This window comes from Oxyura jamaicensis, chromosome 1 (genome assembly GCF_011077185.1).
Source record: "Oxyura jamaicensis isolate SHBP4307 breed ruddy duck chromosome 1, BPBGC_Ojam_1.0, whole genome shotgun sequence".
Lineage (NCBI taxonomy): Eukaryota > Metazoa > Chordata > Aves > Anseriformes > Anatidae > Oxyura > Oxyura jamaicensis.
In genome coordinates this window covers 56,198,396-56,212,861 of record NC_048893.1, presented here as the reverse complement: position 1 = coordinate 56,212,861, position 14,466 = coordinate 56,198,396, and the positions used below count along the sequence as shown (strand labels likewise).

The 14,466-nt window shown below is 39.3% G+C and overlaps 1 protein-coding gene across 1 annotated transcript in view; it reads left to right on the top strand.

Annotated features, from left to right (window-relative positions):
- POLR3B (RNA polymerase III subunit B) overlaps positions 1 to 14,466 on the top strand; it is a 74,700-nt gene that overhangs the window by 37,141 nt on the left and 23,093 nt on the right. The window contains exons 18-23 of the mRNA XM_035340891.1: positions 28 to 126; positions 3,174 to 3,301; positions 10,054 to 10,263; positions 12,127 to 12,285; positions 12,680 to 12,797; positions 13,887 to 14,029. Of these exons, the coding sequence (XP_035196782.1) occupies positions 28 to 126; positions 3,174 to 3,301; positions 10,054 to 10,263; positions 12,127 to 12,285; positions 12,680 to 12,797; positions 13,887 to 14,029 (857 nt within the window). The remainder of the gene's footprint in view (positions 1 to 27; positions 127 to 3,173; positions 3,302 to 10,053; positions 10,264 to 12,126; positions 12,286 to 12,679; positions 12,798 to 13,886; positions 14,030 to 14,466) is intronic.

Sequence of the window (14,466 nt, the reverse complement as noted above, 5' to 3'; positions counted from 1 at the left end):
CATGTTTATTTTTTAATTTAACTATAGGAATTTTGAAGACTTTTTGCATGAAGGCCTTGTTGAATATTTGGATGTGAATGAAGAAAATGACTGTAACATTGCACTCTATGAACATACAATTAATAAGTAAGTATGCGTTCAGACTAAACGCTGGTACAGGAAAAACCTTCAGAGGGCAACTTTTCAAAATGCAAATGTGTTAATAATGTCACTATTTTCACACATACACTTGGCTCCCTTGCTAATGGTTGAAACAATGCCAGATAAAAGATAAAGGAATCTGTTTACACACATCCTAAATTATCCATAGGAGAGTTACAAAAAGTGGTTCATGTTTTATTTGGGGGGGGTAATCTCTTTCTGCTTCTGACTCTCAACAACAGGAAATACTTAAAGGTGTATCATTTGCTTCTCTGGATGTGGCTTTTTTGTTTTTCTTGTAAAAATTGAGTTGATCGTCGTAATTTTATACATTTTGAATCTAGAGGGAAATGATTTCCCCTTTTAAATTATGTTCTTAGGATGTCATGATTGTCCTTTGGAAAAATTTCTCTCTCTTGATGTATGGGGATCCTAGACAACAAGCGAACATTAAATGCCTGAGTTGTTGTAGTGAGACTTCCCCTTTGACTTTTGGATGTATACTAGGCCTTGATAAAAATGTCTGTATCATTCTGTGTATTCTTCACCACATGATAAACCCGTTGCCAGCATGTATTTATCATTTAGGAAGGTTCTCAGATTTTTCTGTTTTGTGCATATATGAAGAAGCTGGTGTTTTGGGTTTGTTTTTCTTTTCTTTCCCCTCTAGCTTCTGACTGTGATTAAAGATCCCACACTAAAGGAAGGATTTTTAAGTCCTCCTATCTCCCTACCTTTATTTTAATGTTGCTCTGACTATATCCTGTCAACTGAAGTCTGTGTGTAAGAGGTCAGAAGTTACCTCCATGACATGTTTGATAAGTAGATTAATGCAGAAAATGCATTTTCTAAATGTTCTCTCCTGGTCAAGTACTCGTGGGAGCCAGTAGAAATACATCATTGATTTCAGTGGAGCTGGATGAGACCTTCAGTTATCTTTAACCTTTGCCAGATAAAATGAATTAACTCTGCTAATTAAGTTGACATGCTCCTGCCCAGGCCTTGGAAGACTTTATCACTTTTGCATGCTCCTGTCTGGCTTCTGTATATATGGGCAAATAAGAGCACACACAACTGCTGTCACTTGTGCCAAAATTAAGTAACTTCCTTAAAGCATCAGAGCTGAAAAATTAAGTTATCGGACACCTAATGCAGATAGAAAGATTAATGGGAGTGCATCACCTGAAATCACTGCTTACTCAGAAATAGGAGGAGGAGACAGGAGAAAATCCAGTGTTAGGAAATGACTCCATGATACCTGCCAAAGTATGGGAGATTCTTGTGTTGTCTGTCAACTTGCTTTGAGTTTAGCTTAAGTGCTTGTGGTTAATAGTGCCATAAGTATATGAGCTCACACCATAGGAGCATATTGTTCCTTGTGTTTAGTATTAATATTTCCTACCTCTTGCGTAGCTGATTTCTGTACCCCCTCCCCCCCAGCTGGTCATCTTGCATTTTAAATGGCGCAACCATGTTGGTACAACTTGTTCTGTTAATACAACTGATACAATCCGCTATTGTGAAGTATCCCATTAACATTCCTGCTTTTGTCATGTAGGCTTCTTTTAGCTACGGTGTCCTCTCTTTGCCTTTCCAATCCAATTAAGGGTTTTTTCTTTGGAGGATTTGACTCTATTTAATGCGTTCAATTTCTTCCTAACCCATTTGTAACTCTTAGTTTCAAACTCATAAGGTTGCCTTCCTTTCTTGGTTCCATTTCTGGCAGTGGCATTTTGACTTGCAGAAACTGAACTGCTCTGTAAACTTTGAAGTCCTCTCATTAGCACTGTGAAGTACATCCTTAGATACCAGGATCTAGCATCTTCTTTGGATGAAATAAGGTTGATCTCCATAGAAAAACATCCATGTTGAATTTTACTCTATTTGAAAATGTATATGTAATTCCATGCACTGGTACTTTCTGAAGAAATTTGCTGAATTCCCTGTCAGTACATTCTTAAGCCTCTTGTTTTATCATTTGAGAAGTGTCAATAGTTCCTTGAAATTTTGCAGAATGGGAGAGCAGTCCATCCTTTAAGATTACCACCTGTAATTCTGGAATTACTTAACTGCAATTGGGATTCTGCCATTTCTGTTTTCTTAAGGCAGGCTTCAATGAACATAGCTGCTTTTTATCAAGTGGAGAAAAATAGTGGCCGCTAAGCTTAGTTACAATTAGCTTCATTTCAAAATTTCCTATTTCCTAGTTGCTTATCTTGATTTAAAAAGCAGACCTGCTCCAGCCAAGCTTTATTGTGCTCTCCATCCTTAGTTATTAGTCACTCCACTTGCATCCCAGTGCACACTATGATTTAATTGTCTTTATTGAGCATGGGCTTTCTCCTCTGAAGCTCATATCAGGTAGAATGAATTTTGTTTTCTTATCTCTCAGTCTTTATTTCTTGTCCATGTCTTTTTATTTATCATCAGTGGTGCCTTTTAACAACATAATTACTTCCAAAATATTTGCAGAGCATTTCAGATAGTGTTTTATTATGGCATATCTCTCATGGCACTGGATCTGGTTTGGACACAGATGTTTTCTCTCTAACTGATATTATAACTGACCTTGGAAAACTGAAACTACAATTCTGTTTTGTTTTTTTCAATACCTGAATCTGTCTTGCTCCTCCTCCTTCCACGTCTCCTGTGGATTTCTAGATCTCTGAGACGGGTAATGATGCAGAAGACTCTTGTTACACAAGATGTCATTCCTTAAGGCATTTTAGGATTTACTGTATAAACTGAAGTTTTATTGTCTTGCTGAGCTCCTTCAGGTTGTTATTACCTAGAGGCTTTTTCTCTCCCTGGTGGAAATTTGTTCTCCTTCATTTCTTTTCATGTGGAAACACTTAAAAAGAAAACAAGGTTTAAAAACAAAAAAATGCACAGTGAATCCATATTTTGAGGTCTTACTGGCTTACATTTTCCTGAGCAGAATTGAAGAATTGTGAGATAACTGCTAAAATAAATAAATGATAGTTACAAAGTTTGTTCACAAGCCTGCTATAATTGGTGCTCTTTCTTTTAAGAGATACAACACATTTGGAGATTGAACCTTTCACGCTTCTTGGTGTCTGTGCTGGTCTGATTCCATATCCTCATCACAACCAGTCCCCAAGAAACACTTACCAGTGTGCCATGGGGAAACAAGCAATGGGTAAGATTTTTTTTTAAATCTGTTTTGGAGTGTTACATAATTTTTGATGCTATGTCGAGAAAAGTGACAAAATGGAAATTATTTCCTAGTTAACATAAAAAAAAGTTGCCAGGAAGAGAACACCTCTTAGCTTAGATGCAGTAATGAAAGGTTACCTTTGAAATGCTGGGGGGGAGAGTGGAAAACAAAAGAGCCAGCCAGTTTTGCTCCATGAAGACCATATCTGCAGGTCCTAATACTTAAAAATTTTGAGAAAATGGGGCACTGTAGCTTTTTCCTTGGTGTTTTTTTTTTTTTTTAGTTGTTGTTTGTTGATTTGTTTTTGTTTTTTTGATAATCATCATGACTTTGAAGTTTTCAACGTAACCACACTGCCGATCCTCCAGTTTTCTTTTCTCTTTATAGTGCAATATGCCATGGGCTTCCAGATTAAAAAAAAAAAAAAAAAAAAAAAAAGTAGAAAAGTATTCTCACAATGAGAGACAGAGTGCAAAGAGAAGAAACTTTGCCCTGAATAGTTGAGTAGTTGTCCTTAAAAATAATAATAATAAAAAAAGTTATGCTGACTTTACAGAATGGCTTAGTTACTTGACTACTTCCCACAGCAGCAGTTTAGGTTTTGGCCTTTTTTCTTTGTTTTGGATGAAGAAGGCAAGTAGCAATGGCTTCTCAGCAAAATGACTAAAACAAAATTAATTTCTGATCTCTTCATTCTTTTTACGATGTGGTAGCTAGTCATTAAAAAAAAAAAAAAACACTTTATAAATGTGCTGTGGTGAGTAATTAACACAAAGTAAGTTCTAATCCTTCCTTTACCATGTAGTTAAACTAATATTAAAGCATCAAAATCACACAGCCCGTGATTAAGCCAGAGTGAGTCCCAGCAAGGACCTGACCAACAGTACATCAGTTCAGACAGCTGTATCCAGACTTGTGCTGTACATGCTGGTTTTAGGTCTTGTGTTGATGGCTGGCTTGGAAGCTGTGAGTTACAGTGGAAAAAAAAAAACTTACTGCTTCTTTTAGGTTTACTAAATCATTTGTTTTGTGCTGTCTGTCTGAAACTGAAACACTGCACCTTTTGCGAGGCTTCTTCAGCAGAATTAATAGCAAAGTAACTGCCTTGTGCTGAACTGTCATGGTCAGCACATCAAAATAGCAGAAAATAGCAACAGATGCATGTCCCCCTTTAAATTAAAAAAAAAAAAAAAAAAAAAGAGGGGCAATGCAATCTTTCTCCTTACAGTTCTCCCCCATCCCATTATCTTTCCTCCCACCCCCAAGTCTCTATTTTATGACTATTAGTCTCAGAAGGTTTGGTTGGTTACCACACACAGTTAAGCAGGATCAGTGTGTACAGAAAGCCAATTCAGTATCTGTGGAGTTCTTTTGTAGTTTTCTGTGTGAAGGTTTTTTTCCCGTTTTGTTTTGAGTGTCATTTGCAATTCATTGTCTGTGTTTTCTGAGGTTGGTGTATTCAGCTGCTTTGACCCTAGGTCTTGCACATTTAGCTCCTTGGATACAATCCTCTGACGTTCCTGCTGACGCTAGGAACACAAAAGCCATTGAATATCTTGAGCAATAAAAAAAGCCTTTGTTTCAGTTTGTTATGACAAAACACCTGACTCAAAGAATAAGCAGCTAGATAAAAGTATATTTGAAAAGTTGGCACATGACCTGAGTTATATTTTGCTGTGCCTCAAGTATCTTCAAGCACCTGAACCTTTTTTTGTAATAACTGCTTTTCAAAAGACACCCTAAGTGGCAATACATATGGGCAGAAAAGTTTTTTCTCTACACCTAGCGATCAAACGAGACCTAGAAGATAATCCTGAAACAGGTTACAGATGCTTCTTTCTGATTTTATTTATGAAAGGATGTGACACAGGGCTTCTAACACCAGATTTTATGTAACTATTCACACTTCTCTCTTTCTTTCCCCACTCCAAAATTGCAGAGCAGCTGCAGGTCCCATGTGGCCACGTGGAAGACTCATGTCCAAGTCCACTGTGTCACTCCTCAGCTGTCAAAACCCAGAGGCACAGAGCAGGTCTCTGGGCTCTGGCTCAGAGAGGAGGCCCTTGTGCTACTCAGCGCTGACCCTCCTCTGATCACTTCACAGAGCAGTGCCCACAGCTTTGGACGGGCTTGGCTTGTTTTTAGTATTATTGTGTGTAGGGAAAGGTGTGAAAGGACGTGTAAATGGAGGGTAGCCATCAGGAACTGCAATGAGGTCTGTAATCCAGAATCCCTGACAAGTGTTAAGTATTAAAATACAAATATTTCTGCAGGATAATACTAAATGTACCGAAAAATACCTCCCTTTCATGGTCATCTTGTTGGAGGACTAGAGCTATGCTTAGTTTAGTTAGCAAACTGGATTTTGGTGAAATGAATTTGAAATGAAATCACTTTGTTTTGACATAAATAATTAACCATATTTTGCTGGTTGTGCAAGACTGAAGGAAAGGTAGGGTTAGGTGGCAAGTACAACAGCAACTGCAAGGCTCTCAGTTGAAGGTTGACACTTCAGTGCAAAAGTAACAGTAGAAGCTTAAAATCTGAGAAATATTTAAGATTAAAATACAAGAGTCTTTATTGTTTGAATTCCCCGTGTTGCTCCAACAATGTTTACAATGGTTGAAGTTGCCTAAGAGTAGAGACATAATTATAGATGGAGCTTTTCAGTCACATTAGCTTACAGAAATGAGTCGGTTTTGCATACTGTACGACTGTGAGGTGTCGTACAAGAGCCTATAGGACACGAAAGCACCCGTTTTCCTGCCAGGAACCCCCCACATTGCGCAGACACACGCTCGTCTGGGAGAGAGCGGCTGTGTGGGCACACAAAGCAAGCTGTACGCCGTCATAGCCCAACTGCGTGCTGTGCCTTCAGCCCAAATGGCATAACACAAGTCTGAGTAAGGGAAGGTTTCGGATGTTAATTTTCACTTCAACCTGTGAAAGAGCAGTGGATATCTGAGGCAAGGTGGCGGGTGAGCAAGAACAGCATTGCAGAAGTCTGTGTTGAAGCAACTTCTCTGATACTAAAAAAAAATGCTGTAGGATTTACATTCTTTGATTCTGTGAAATAGCAGAGCTCTTGGTGTACTGCTTTTCCTTGTGCTATAACCAGCTGAATGTGTTCAAATTGAGTTGAGAAGACAAATGTGCCTCGAGGAGCCTTGTGAAAGGCCTCATCAGTGGGCTGGGAGCTGAAGCACTCCCAGATTTTAGACGGCCAGCCTACTGGCAGGGAACTGAAACAAAGGTCAGAACAACACCAGTGGGCACTGGTCTTCACAGCTGGACTGGGGTGCTTTGTGGCCAGGGCTCAGTTGGCCGCTCGCCTTTGAAGAGCAGCGTTTGTGCTCTGCGGCTCGGTCACTTTTGGCCAGCTCTTCTCTCCCCAGCAGCAAGTGCTGGGGCAGAAATGAGTCAGACTTCCCCATAATCTTGTTAACTGACTTCTTAATCTCTCTATGGTGGAAAAAAATATTTCAAATGCTGAATGTCCAGATCGATTATCACGTGTAATGGGAAAATCTCTGTGAGCTGGGTTGGAGCCCAACTGCAAGGCTCAGTGCAGCCTTCAGAGCCAGTGCTCCTTTCTCTGTTGGTTTGTGCTCATATAAAAGGCCGGAATGGTAGAAAATCCATGGTGAAGCTGGGGGAAATACAGAAGTACAGTGACTCTTCTCTTGGCGTATGCAATAATAGCCCTTTTGGATTGTGTCTTAAGTAGATAATTTCGATATCCATGTTAATTTTTGTTGTGAAATGTAATGTTGTAAGTAATACAACGGAGTTGGGTAAATGCTTGTGGTAGCTGGCTGGATGTTCTGGTGAGTTCTGGGACGTTCTGCATCAGAATAACGCTGTCCTGTTGATGCTAAATTGCAGTAGATGGTATTTTTATACGATTGCTTTACACTGAAGAATGATCAAATGATGCTTTAGAAGGAAAAATGGTTAGGAAGGGGGGGGGGGGGCCAAAGGGAAAGAATGCACACGTGCATCCACAACATACCAAGTGCTGAAAAAAAGCAAGAAAATGATCTTTGTTGTATCCAGGTCAACCTTGTTTGTGTTATGCTTTAAATGGGGCTAATTACCAATGAAAAAATTTGTTCTTGCTGTTGTGATAATTTTAAATGTGGGTCATTGTGAGCGGGGTTTGTTATGGTGACGTTTAATTATACTTTACTTTTGCTCGGCTCTTTAGCTGAAGCAAACAAGGGCTCTGTTCTTTCAGAGAGAAAACAGAAATAAAGCTGACTTGCCAAAGTGACTTGCTTCATTTCAACACCCACACAGAGGTCTTGTCCCTACACACCAGTCCTCTGAAGAAAGCTGCTCCTTAATTTTAAATAACCAGATTGCGTTTTTTTTAGGCTGGGGTTTGTTAGACCAGACTAGATAAGGCATTATGTGTATAACCATTAAATCCTAGCAATTAGGACAAATGTTGCTGATGTATGGCATGTTTTGGGGATAATTTATTTCGCTTCTGCTCTTGAATAATCCTCTAAGTTTCTTTCCTGCTAGGATATCCACCACTGGTCTATACGTGTACTTTTTCCATTTGATATGCTACAGAATGAAATTATAGAAAATTTACCCAAATAGTTTATTATCTGTAATATTTGACATATAAGGGACTTCCTCAGATTGTTACAAGGGTATAAAAGGACAAGTTTTGCTAAGGTAAGACACTCCAGATTTCGTCCTGTCTTAGCATCCCTAGCCATAGCATGTATAAGCATCCCAGAGGAGTAAAAAATCACAAGCATTTCAAAAGAGAAAGGTGGTGTGGCATACTCAGGAGATTTCCCTCAGGGAGATGATGTACCCCTCTAAAACTTTTAATATGAGCAGTACAGCAGACAGCCTGTCCTGAAAGCACGCAGAGTATTCATTCTAGGTGCAGAGGAAGGAAAGGAGTGGTGTAAAGCTCTTTTTCATCTGGCAGATTTCCCTTGCTGTATGGTGGGAAAAACAGTTGGTTTATCAAAGTACAGTGAAACAATGTCTTATGCTTAGGCTAGGGGAACACCATAAGTAAGAGGACCTTCAGTTGTTGGGTCTTGTTGGGGGATGTCCAGGAGAGTCTTCAGTGCTGAGTCCAGGCCCTACAAGCTTGCTTCTTGTGGACAGACCATACTGCTCTGCGATGGATTTATTTCCTTCTTCGTGAAAAAGACAGGAAAGCAACTGTTCATAAATAAGCAAGGAGTGGAGCCTGTCAACTGTACCAAATCATCCTTGGTGTTTAAAAATGCTGTGCCCATCACTTCAAGGTCCCTTTGTAGAACCAAAGAAAGTCCGGGCATGTAAGAATGGTTTCTAACAGTTTATTTTTGGACACTATCTGTTGAGCTACCTCCCTGTTTTTGTCCTTGGGAATGGTTGCGTCCAGGTAGTTTAGGGGAGAGAGCTTAGCAACAGGGACAGGGTAGGTCTTTGGAACTGCCTGTGATGCTGCCTGGTTTTAGATACTTGGTTTTCTAGACATTTTATTTAAATGCAGGCAGCTGGAAATTGCAAATATGTGTATACAAAACATGAAGCTGGCCTTCCCTAAGAGCAGATTTGTGTTCAGCTGTGTTACATTCTGGCCATGTGAAGTCTTCATTATAGTCAGGCTGCTTGACCTTTCCTTGATAATAGCCATCCTTTGACATTGCAGGAGTAATTGGAAAGGTTTTAAAAGACTTACCTCCTAAGCACAAGTACTGCAGAATATTTAGTACTTAAAACTTTAAAACTTTAACTTTTTAGGCTATAATTTCTTAATTGCTTTGAGACATAGCATAGTCCTGGTACAGCAAACTCTAATAACATACGATTGCCTTAACTTTTGTTCTGCTACACAAAAGTTTATGTTTCCCTGCTGGGTGTTAATTATTTTTTCCTCAGATTTCAGAAGACACTTTGGCAGTCTGATGGGACAGGGCCAAAAATTTCAGTCTCAAGCTGGGAGGTCTATACAAAGGATTGAATTCTGAACCGTAAATTTAAAATTAATTTCATGTAGAAAGACAAATATATTGTGGGTGAACTTCTACTGTAGTCTTTCTAGCAACGATGCCTCTAATTTCAGAAAGTAAATCAGTCTTGGCTGCTGCTAACTGTATGCTTTGTTCATGCTTTGTGATGCTCTTAACACAAGCTGCTGTTGAACTAATTACTGCCCAGAAAAAGGAAGCAAATGCTATGTGGAAGACACAGAGCTTGATCCAGAGCTCCTCTTGATCTCAATGGGAGTCTTTCTGTTGATTCTGATGAAATTTTAAATCAGAAGTCTGATTGGAATTGGAATATGATTTCATCTCTCATTAAAAAATCAAACCCTATGATTATTAGAATAGTAACAGCAATCTTCATGCTTACACGGTTATTCAGTGTCATGTTTTTTTAAAAAAAATCTTATTTCCATTCAGTCATAGAGGATATTGGTTTGATTACTTTCCTTGTTCTTTTTGTCTTGATGCTCAGGTTTTCCCTGAAAATAAAATCTTTCTGGAAGCTTACAGCAAGAAGACACTTACACCTTTATTTAAGTTTAATAATGCAAAGTTGTTTTGCTTCAGTCTCTTGTAGGAATTTTCCCCCTTTTTCATGAAGAACTTGTATTGTTAGATGAAATTCCTGTTTGTGGATTTAGTTCACTTGCACTTCGGTAATTTTTAGCTAAAATATTTCTAGGAGACTCACTGATGTTCAGACTGTTGTTTTTCTTTTACATACAGGTACTATTGGATACAATCAAAGAAACAGGATAGATACTCTTATGTATCTTCTAGCCTATCCCCAAAAGCCAATGGTAAAAACAAAAACAATTGAACTGATAGACTTTGAGAAATTGCCTGCTGGACAGAATGCCACAGTTGCTGTCATGAGCTACAGTGGTTATGATATTGAAGATGCTCTTGTCTTAAACAAGGCCTCTTTGGACAGAGGTAAGAACCATCAGTTCTTTCCTACTTCTCTACTGTGTGCTCTACTGCGTGCTTTAATCATTCTGTTGTCTCATGGTGTTATCGTACAATAAATTTTATTGCTGTTACAAACAGTGCATCTCCAATTAAGAAGCTGAATTCCAAAACGGCTTTGGGTGCTTTTGTTTGTTTTCTGCATGAATAGTGATTGTAATTCCAGGGTTGCAACAGTAGGGTGAAGTTGCCAACACGTGAAAAAACTCTTGAGTATGGGTATTAAAAGAACAAATGGCTAGCTTTTGACCTCAAGTCAGAAAGGATAAATGATCCCTTTTTGAAAACGTTTAGCTTATGAAAAATACAAGGTATCAGATAAAATGTTCTCTGGTGCTTGATTTTTAGATGGTTACCTGAGCCTTTCTTCGTTACTAACAGGCGTCTCGTCATTATCATCAGTAATGAAAGCAATAGATGAAACGAGATTTCTGAATGCATTCAGGAAAGGAATGGAACATGTGGTATTGTGTGTCACGGTGATCGTGATGCTCTGAGGGCATAGTAACAGCATTGCTTGTTTTCTGAGGGAAAATAATAGTATTGCCTAAAACAAAATAATGTAGTATTTATTCAGAGAGAAGTTCAAAGCCAAAAAATCTGTGCAGTGTATTTTAAGTAAAAGTGCCTAAGCACCGACTGGAAGTAACTAAGTGAAATCTACGTTTGTGCGCCTCTGGCCTGTGTCAGTGTCTCCGCAGATCTTCAGTGCTTTATGTAAATGCTGCTGGGGGTTAGAGGAGCGTTGCCTGAAAACTTTAGTGTCTCTCCCTTTCTCTCTCCCTCCCCCTAATAAAATCCCTTGAGAGAAGACGTAATGCAGTGAGATCAAATTGGTTGTAGTTTTGGGTGGCCAAAATCAGATTCTTCGCTGACTTTATTTCCTCCCCCCCATATTCCCTTCCTCCTAGTTGCTAGGCAGCAATACTAGTATTCCTAGACATGTATCTTTGGCATTAATGTCTGCTGCATTTAATTTATGCCTCCTTTTCTGAAAACAACAACAGGCATGATTTAAAACTAAACGCTTTCTTTTCTGGTAGACTGGTAACATTTACAGGGAGAGCTGTGGTGATTATCAGGACTGACTTGGCATATTCTAAAGATACAGATGTACTGTATGTGGCCACAACCATCTTTCAAATGAACTAAGATAATGCAGGATTATTAGAAAGCCCTGCTTTTAGCCGTCTGTCATTCTAAATGTGATGAAAGTGGTTAGTATTGTGGCCAGGAGAGAAGTTTCCAGAGATGCTACTTTTCTCATTTAAACAAACCAACCCTATTTATATGTAATTATATATGTGTGTATGAATTATTTGTAATTTAGACTTCTTTCAAAGAACAAAAAAAGTTAGTAATGGAGTGATTATATGAAACCTTCAAGGGGCACATTCCTGGTAAGCTAGCCTGTGTCAACCACAAATACGAGTGAAAGTTCAGGTTTCTTAGAACCACAGAAAGGAGGGGGTGCTGATCTCATCCTGTTAAAATCTCTTCTATGGTACGTCTCCCTGTGGACCACCAAAGATAAGAAAAATGATGTGTGCATGTGTGTGCAGAGGTATAGAAAGGCATCAGTTCAGCTGCAGAATTGGACCATAGTCCGGTGTCAAAAGAAACCAGCATGCATGATGTGATTTTAAACTGGGAGCTACTAGGTATCTTTGTACCATGCTATGCTTACTCCAGATGATGAATAATCTGACTATTACAAGATGTGTTATATTCTGTAGCTCAGCAAGTGTTTTAGCATTCTTACTTTGTTGTGATAACATGTTGTAAAAACTTTTTGAATTCCTAGGCAGATGAGTTTGTGTTACATTCTAGGTTTTGGAAGGTGTCTCGTATACAAGAATGCGAAGTGTACACTGAAGCGTTACACAAATCAGACGTTTGATAAAGTAATGGGTCCAATGTTGGATGCAGCTACCCGTAAACCAATCTGGCGCCACGAAATTTTAGATGCTGATGGTATCTGCTCCCCTGGTATGTCAAACTGCGTGTTTAGTTGTGGCATGTACAAAATCTGAAGTAGAAATGAACATTCTGTTAGTGTTTGTTGTGCACCTTATTGTATACTTAGTGTAATTTTTTTTCTTGTAGTGGTCAACGTTTGAATAGAAAATTAAAATACAGAAAAATAATAGAAAATTAAAAAATGCTGCTTTCTGAAAGCAGCATGATGCCAGTCTTTTGTGGTGGTGTTGCTGTATGAACTTAGTGATTTCCTTACAATATTTAATAATGTAACATGGCCTACTTCCTGGACATGTTCCTTGCGGTTTGTCTTCTAGTATACCTTATTTGAAAGCCTGGAGTGTATTTCTAACATAGGTGGCCAGATATATTTTAAAGGTGTTTTCTTTCCTGTCTGTTGTAGGTGAAAAAGTAGAAAACAAGCAAGTCCTTGTGAACAAGTCTATGCCAACTGTGACTCAGACACCCCTGGAAGGAAGCAGTGTGCCTCAGCAGCCACAGTACAAAGACGTGCCAGTAACGTATGTTGCATCATACCTTTATACTTGGGAAGGTGATGTGGAGGAAAGATACCCCTTCAAAAGGAACCACCCTGATTGTATATACATGGAGAGGAATCATTGAGTTGCTTTCCAGGAGAAAACAAGGGAATAGTGAAGATGGTGCAGCAGGGAGAGGAGTCACATATGGATGAACCAATGGAGAAACAGGAGAGAAGCAGGATGAGTGGGAGGGCAGAGAAATGTGTGTGCCTCATGAGGGTGTGCATCTCCTCCATACTGGCTCTCACAGAAAATGTCTAGTGCTCAGCCCTTTCTTTGCCAGGCAGGAGGCCAGGAGATGGAGGCCTTCCTATCTCAGAGACTAATGGTCAGCTCATTCTGGCCACTCCAAGGAAATGTCCTTTTCCCAAGGCACCACTGCCCTGGGACAGGGCAGTCAATAAAGGTTTTTCCCGTTGTGTCCTGAAAGAATGGGAGAAGGTTTCAGAGGTGTTAGATGAAAACTTGACATTAGATAAGCATGAATGGTTTTTCACTGTTTTGTCATGAATAGCGTTGGCACTTTGCTAAATTACCAGAGGACAAGGCATGCAATAGGTGCCCAGATCCGACAGGCAGAAATAGCTTCGCTGTACGTCTGTGCGATTTATAACCTGGAAAAATAGAAAAAATTATCACCTAAATAAGTTAATTGAAATCTGATATGCCCTCATTCTGTAATATGTAGGGAAAAAAAGCTGATGCCAAAAAGCTGATACCTTTTTTTTTGTTTAACTGCCTTCCCAAAGTCTCTGTATCTCCTACCACATAAACTCAGGTAGTACCTGTAAAGGACTCTCTAGAGCTCATCTCTTTCTGTACCCCATAACGTGTTCTGTCTCTGGTTCATTTCTTCACCCACACATGATACTACATCAGGATATGATGCTTTATTTTGTTCTTAAATTCTTCTAGTATATTCTTTAGGCTCCCTCCTTTGGCTTGAGAGCTCCGTTTGGTTCCATGAAAGCTACATTTTAGCTGGAAACTTACCAATACGCAGGTACTTGTTTGTAACTTGTATTTGGCTCATAAATGTAAAACTCACGTTCTGTCTTCTTTCATTAGCTATAAAGGTGCAACTGATTCTTATATTGAAAAAGTAATGATTTCGTCAAATGCAGAGGATGCTTTCTTGATCAAAATGTTGTTGAGGCAAACTAGACGTCCAGAAATTGGAGATAAATTTAGCAGTCGCCATGGGCAGAAAGGTAAGCTACGTATTTAATAAAAATGAACACATGTTGGGTGTTCCTACTATTCATATCATCACGCATGTTTCCATTGATTGGTTCAGATTTTTTGTGATTGACTGAAGCCATCTTGCAAACTGGCCTTCTGTGAGCAGTGTTCTCTTTGTCAAGAGAAATGTAGAAGACAGTGCTTTATGTTAGGAGGAGCTCCCTGCAAGTATTCCCTCCAGCACTGTGTGCCCTTGATTTACCATTGGTCCTGCTCTAGTCCCAGGCTCATGGTGGCTTTGTGCTTGTGTTGATTCATACTGTGTTCTTGGAGCAGAACCAGGGAACAAAATGGGCAAAAATGCCCTGAGTCAGGCAGCAGAGAGTTGGTCCTTGCACAAAATCTGTATGAGGATCTGAATCAGCACAATGAAATGGAACCGCAACAAATGGTACCAGTACACAGG